The sequence below is a fragment of the Morone saxatilis genome, unplaced genomic scaffold (genome assembly GCF_004916995.1).
Source record: "Morone saxatilis isolate NCDOM2014 unplaced genomic scaffold, NCSU_SB_2.0 Contig16, whole genome shotgun sequence".
NCBI lineage: Eukaryota > Metazoa > Chordata > Actinopteri > Moronidae > Morone > Morone saxatilis.
In genome coordinates, this window is record NW_023339718.1 from 6,862,226 (window position 1) to 6,868,820 (window position 6,595).

Here is a 6,595-nt window from a genome sequence, read left to right on the forward strand (position 1 = left end):
CACACACACACACACACTGGAGAAGTGCTTTGCCAGCATGCCAGGCCGGTCCAAGGGACGGCTGTACCCTTCGAGGTGAACAGGACACTGGGAAATGCAGCAACAACAAAACACTCACACACATACACGAACACACATAGACTCTCACTAACAAATACACACACGCACAAACCCAAATCACTCCAGGTCCTTCTTAACACAAGCCTTTTAAAGGTCTATTGTCATCTGACATTGAGAGAGCACTGGCGATCCTGAAACATTCCACACACACGTTTACACACACAAACACACAGAAAGGGACAGTGGCAAAATGAGGAAGTGTGAAAAATGAAACATTAAAGGTGAAGTTGCCTGCAGAGAATTTATGATTACACTTTACTGGAAGACACACACATAAACATCTCACAACAGATGATAGGTAAATGAGGACGGGGAAGTAAAATGTGGTTTCTCAAAAACACAAATACACACACACAGAGAACCACCAAGGGGAAATTAACAGTAAGGAAGAGGCAAAAACGAGGTGTCGGTAAGGTTTCTTCCTCATTGAATGAGAGTTCCTCACATCTTCATGTAGCTGAAGCCTGTGATGCATGCTCTCGTATAAATATTTTCTTCATATTATTGCTGTCCAGTAAAATTCATCTGTCTCCAAATTTGGTGTGTTTGAATTTTTCCGGATAAACGTAAGTTGAGAAAATTCTCCACTGATATTTTGGAGAAGATGCATCGTCACAAAGATGACAATTAGACTATTCTAGAGATGATTTTCACAGGACAGCGACAATATACATTATAGTGCAGTGTAGCCGAGTGCGGCAGGATGTATAAAAGACTTGAACTCAGCATTGAGAACAGTCACAGTGAGGCGGTGTCAGAGAGGACACAGAGAGACGGTGTCACACTACCCGTCTGCATCACGAGGTATCAGGTGAAATTCAACGTTTTTTGATATGCACGGCATTCGCTCTCAGCGGCTCCTCTGACTGAGAACATACAGCCTTTACACTTCAATCTGCATTAAAGTGTTGGTGTTTACCTCAAAGTCGTTGGCCTTGTTGTAGTGCATGTTAAGGGCTCGGAAGAGCTCGCAGTCGCGGCTGACGCTCAACTCCTCAGTTCCAGTGACTCCGTCGTTGATGGCCTGGCGGGCAAACTTCTCCATCTGGATGTAGTAGAACTCCCTGAAGTTGCTGAACCACTTGATCAGCTGCGAGGTTATGCAGCGATTAAACTGGAACAAGAAATGATGTGGAGTTAGCACTGTTTCAGGGGGTGTCATTGTATAAAAGAAAAAGACAAACATCACTCGAAATCCAAAAGAAATTTAATTGCAAATCAGTGGGTTCTGTAAATATTCTTCATGCAAGCAGAGGGAAGCCTGTCATGTCTGAACCTTATTAAGCCACTGGATTTGAGTATGAGTGAAAAGAAGTGTGAGGATGACAGTTAACAGCGGGGTGGTGAGACGTGAGGTGATAACTGAGAGAGAGAGAAAAAAGACGAGCGCAAGAAAGATCACAGGTCTTTGAGTGAGGGAAGATAATAGAGACATGAAGACAGTGAGCAAGGAGAGGGACGGAGAAAAGAGAGTGGGGAGAGAGAGTGTGTGTGTGAGACTAGACTAAGGGTGTGTTTGTGTGTGTGTGTGGTTCATCTTCCCCACTGGGAGCAGACCTCCCCCCTATCATAACCCTGAGAGTAGAGAGAGGTGGAGAAGGGGGGGTGCGAGACCGCAAACACATAATTGACCAGAAAAACGATTAAGTCATCATCTGAAGCGCCCTGGCCCGCAGGGGGCTCAAACATGTACTTAACCCCGTTCACCAATTACACCCTGATTCTCCTCCCCTCTCTGCACCTCCCAGGCAGAAAGAAAGGAGAAGAAAAAGAAAAGAGAAAGACAGAGATGATAAGCATTGCGGGCAAGACTGTGGCTATCTGATCTGTGCCGCTTAGCTGGATTCAATAGGACGAGGTAAACCTATTAAGAGCCTCGGCTAGTCTCGGCTAGTTTTCCGCCTCTGGTGTGTGAAAACACACTGTCTAAACATCCAGACCACTAGATAAGGACCTCAGGAGTTTGAGCTGCCTGGCCCAGCCACCCTGAAATGCCCCACTGAAAGATCTGATCAGACCCTTAAAAACATAAAAATAATACCTTCTTTCCAGTGACTCCCAGAAATTACGTCTCACTAATTCAAAATTCTAGCCTCTGAAATGCTTGATACCCCTAACCATCACCCACACCCTACACACACACACAAACACACACAGGCCTTCACTGCTCCCCTCCCCTCTGCTCTTTTTGTGGTGCTGGAAGAATGGGGGGACAAAACGCTACTAAACGCTGAGCGGACTGCTCGCTGGGGAGGCAGAGCGGTTTTGACATGGAGATTAGGCTCTGGCTATTGTTCGACAACACACAGACACGCACAAACATGCACACGCACTCTCCGCGAACTGGGATGGCAGTCAAACACAGGCAGGCACATGAAGATGGGAGGGCGAGCAGGGACAGAACACAACGACAAGCAGAAGAGCTGGCGAATCAGAAGCCTCAAAAGAGTTGGACCAAGGTGGGACAGGGTGCTAGAGGAGGGCGCCGTGCCTTTCTGGAATGATCAGCAGATGACATAATGGCGGAGTGGAAAAGAATAAGTCCGCTTGACATTGTTTGGCAGGGGTTTGGGAGGGTGCATGTGGGGGGGTAGCATGGTGGCTGTCGTAAAGTGCAGGGTGAGCATAAAATGGGGAAATGAGGGGAGAGGGAGGGAAGGGAGGGCAGGGAGGAGAGGAGCACGGGTGCCGGGCCTCTCCAGTTGCCGGTCGGACAATGGCCGTTTTGGCTCGGTTGGAGGGGGTGGGGGGGGCGCAGAGGGTCGGAACGTGAGCAGTCAGCAAGCTGGGGTCGTGACATCGGAGTGTCAAACAAACAAACTACTGACACTTACAAATACACTGGCTGCACGGGGCTATTCTTAAACACACACAATGTTGCAGACAGTCGGAGTGTGACAGAGCACAAAAACACGAAACCTTTCCTCGTGTGTAAGATCTTACTGGGTGCAAATCTGAGACATGAGTGAATTGGTGTGTGAGCAAGTTTGCGCGCGCGCATCTGAGCGCGTGCGAGCTCGAGCACTACATACCGAGATTGAAGTCAGTGAAAGAGTTACCATCGCTCATGCAGGAGACCTTTGGTGTCACTGCAGCGGAGTGACGGATAGATTTGTCACTTTGGACAAGGATTACTTTATTATACCGGCAGCTCAGGAGAAGATGTATTAGGGCCTGTGCAGCTGAACTGAACTGTGGCTCAATCACAGCACGAAGCACACAAAAGATACGATATTTACTGTACATGCAGGTAAATACACTAAATTATGTTATATCTGCATCAACTGCTCAATTTTGGCAAGTCCCCCTGCAGCTTCCAGCAGTCTTGGACCCCTGATAGCTGTTAAGGACGAGTGTGTTCAGTGTAAAAGGAGGGAACTGGTTCAAAGGAGCACATCACTGCAGCTCCTTAATCAGAGCTGGCAGGGGTCAGCCAGCACCGACATGAGATGCAATGAGGAAAATGTGTGTGTGTGTGTGTGTGTGTGTGTTTGAGTCGACGCACTGCGTTTGAGCATATGAGTGCATGTGTGTGTGTCTGGCTGAGAGGCAGATGAGAGAGAGACAGCGAGAGCGTGTTTCTCACACTCACACTCAAGAGCCTGTGAAAGGTCAGCGCTTAGTGCTAACAGCACAAGATAGAAAGTGGCACACAGACACAGACACACACACACACACACACGTATGTTATGCTCATGCACAGGCACATACTTAAGTCCAGAATAGGAAAACACTCAAGTATCCTTGGTCCAAACTATATTAGTCGCCTGCCAAAAGTATTCAGGCACTTTGACCGTCAGTCCCAAACGTCTGCACAAACGTCATCTAATTTATTAATACCTAGAATGAAATTTGGTTTTACAGATCTGACTTTTGGTTTTAGGATGAAAACGTTTAGATAAAAAGCCAAAGTGTATCTCTTGCCAACACTTTCCCTGACATAGTGGTCAACAATGGAGCAGAAAGCACACAGATGACCTCAGAGTGCTAAGCTACATCCAGAACAACCGGAGAGGAGAGCAGAAAGACACAGAAGCCTGTACGGGCCTCTCTCTCTCTCTCTCTTTCTCCCTCTCTCTCTCTCTCGTAAGCCCCTTCACAGTCATCAGGGCTTTCCAACGTTTCCTGTTTTCGCAGGGGTGAATTGTGGGAGATAATCTCCGGCTGCCTATTGGCTGACTGCACACAAAAAGCGGCCCTGGAAAGCAGGCTTTTGTTACTGCGGCGACTCAAATCCAGCGGCTGGCTTTTCTTTCTCCCCGGCCCCGCCGAGGCACACATGCCATGCCACACCATCAGCGAAAAAAAAGAAAAGAGAAGGAATGACATATAGAAAAGGGAAAACCCTCCTGACCTCCGCTACTCCACAGCACATGACTGGCCCAAATACTGAGGCTTGTCGCTAAAAGAGCCACAGAGAGACAGACAAAGAAAGGTGTGTGTTTGCTTTAAAATGAAAGGAAAATGTACATCTACAATACATCAAGGTCCGAACAGCCTATAATTAATTAATATACAGTACATCCACCACCCACTGTTTCTCTTTACACAGGCAATAAGTTTAGTTGACTTTATTAATTGACTGAATAGCTTTATTTAATCTGTTAATTAATCTGTCATAATTTTTCAGCCTTTATCAAAACAGTATGTGCATTAATAATGAGAGCTACAGGGATGATGCTATAGGCTGTCATTAGCAGCACCAACAATGGTATTATGACACATCTGTCAAAACATTTCAAAAACATCAAAAGTCAAAAAAAGTCACAATAGTCTTAAAAGGAGCTTAATAAAGAGGAACAACAGCTACAGCATGCCCCGGTTATTGGGGCAACCTACTTCCCACGTTCATTAGGTTCTTGACAGTCAATACCTGATTAGTCAAGACCTGATTAGCCTTCAAGACTTATGTCTGAGGACACCCACTTGCTAAGAGGCCACGCTGGCTGAATCTAATTAGATAGTCAGTCTCATTCCCATACATGTCTACAAACTTTGAGCTTGAGTCTATTGTCCTCTACTGAAAACAAAAACAAACCAATGTGAATAATCCCCTTAACTATCTTGACCTTGTTTAAGTATCTGATGGGGCCAATGATGAAGAGGCCACCTCATCGGGGGTTGATTAGTCAGTGATTCAAATCTTAAATGGTAATTGTTGCTGCAGTTGTTCAACGGCATTAATAACAGCATTGTCAAATCAGTGGGATGCTTTAATACTGAGTATATTAAGTTTTGAAACTTGAAATTTACAGGTGCCTACCGGCTTTGCCAACATGTACCCTCCTTTTCAACCTGACCAATGATGTGCAGAGAAAAAATCACGTGACCCACGAGTCATGGTTGGTGGCGACCGCATCTATGAGGGGGCATCTGGGAAAAAAGGGGGACCTTTATCTCCTGATTTGAATAAGATGGCCTGGATATGTCACAGTGTTTACCCCTCCGTATGGTCCGTGAGGGGCATGCACGCAAAACAACAACAACACGGACAAACTCGGTCGCGCACACTACAACGGCCATTGTGTTGTTCTGTTTTTTTTGTGCAGCTTACATATTGTGCTTTGTTTTCCAAATTTCCTTCATTACACTCCCAGTTGTAATAACGCTCATCTTTAACCGTGTTCTCTAAACCGACTCTTTCTCTTCTCCCCTCCCTCTGTCAAGCCATCCTCCCTACACCTGCTCAGATAACCACTCCTCTGTCTCTAGGCTCACTCCTCCTCTCTGCCCTCTCCACCCCTCCATTACTCATCCCGCTCTTTATCTTTAGAATACTCATAGGCTCTCCAGCTCCCTCATGTAAACCCATTCAACTTCCTCTTCTTTCATCTTTTGCATAAAACCATAACTTAGTGAGGGAAAGGGCCTCATTTCAAGACAAGCATACTCTGTTCACGGTAACTGATGCTTGCACATCACAAATAATACATCAGACTTCCTCTTTTAAAGCAGGTGCGTTGAAAAACGTACAAGGAAAAAAGCTGTCAAAAGACAGAAAAAATATAACGTGTTTTCCATATTTACGCGCATTACACGGAGCAAATAAAAGAAGATGAAGGTACAAGTAATGATTTTGAAAATAGTCAATCAGGGACAGTGTGAACCAAAGTTAAAAGTTAAATATAAAAGGCAAAGGTAAACTAAAAGAAGGACTAAAGAGGATGAGCATGTTTGGACTTACCTTGACATCAGAGAAGAACATCTTGAGCATATTAGAGCTTGGGTAGCGGGTGTAGAAAAACATGAGCTTGGCCTTCTTCAGATGATTAGGAGAGAGACCCTCTTGGATCTGAAAATAGCTGCCATTAAGGACATTAACAACTGTTTGGAGGGAAACAACTTATGGTGGATCAAGCAAATCTAGCTACTGATATTACCACAAATACAATATGTGTGTTCTAAGAATTGGCAGTAAGATTGGCAAGAATCTTTTGGATGATGGGTAACCAAATTTCCTTTCAGGCATGAATGC

At 45.4% G+C, this 6,595-nt stretch overlaps 1 protein-coding gene across 1 annotated transcript in view; it reads right to left on the reverse strand.

Moving 5' to 3' along the window:
* LOC118325495 (prospero homeobox protein 1-like) overlaps positions 1 to 6,595 on the reverse strand; it is a 12,577-nt gene that overhangs the window by 4,320 nt on the left and 1,662 nt on the right. The window contains exons 2-3 of the mRNA XM_035658204.1: positions 6,305 to 6,444; positions 1,040 to 1,234 (exon numbers count right to left, since the gene is read on the reverse strand). Of these exons, the coding sequence (XP_035514097.1) occupies positions 1,040 to 1,234; positions 6,305 to 6,444 (335 nt within the window). The remainder of the gene's footprint in view (positions 1 to 1,039; positions 1,235 to 6,304; positions 6,445 to 6,595) is intronic.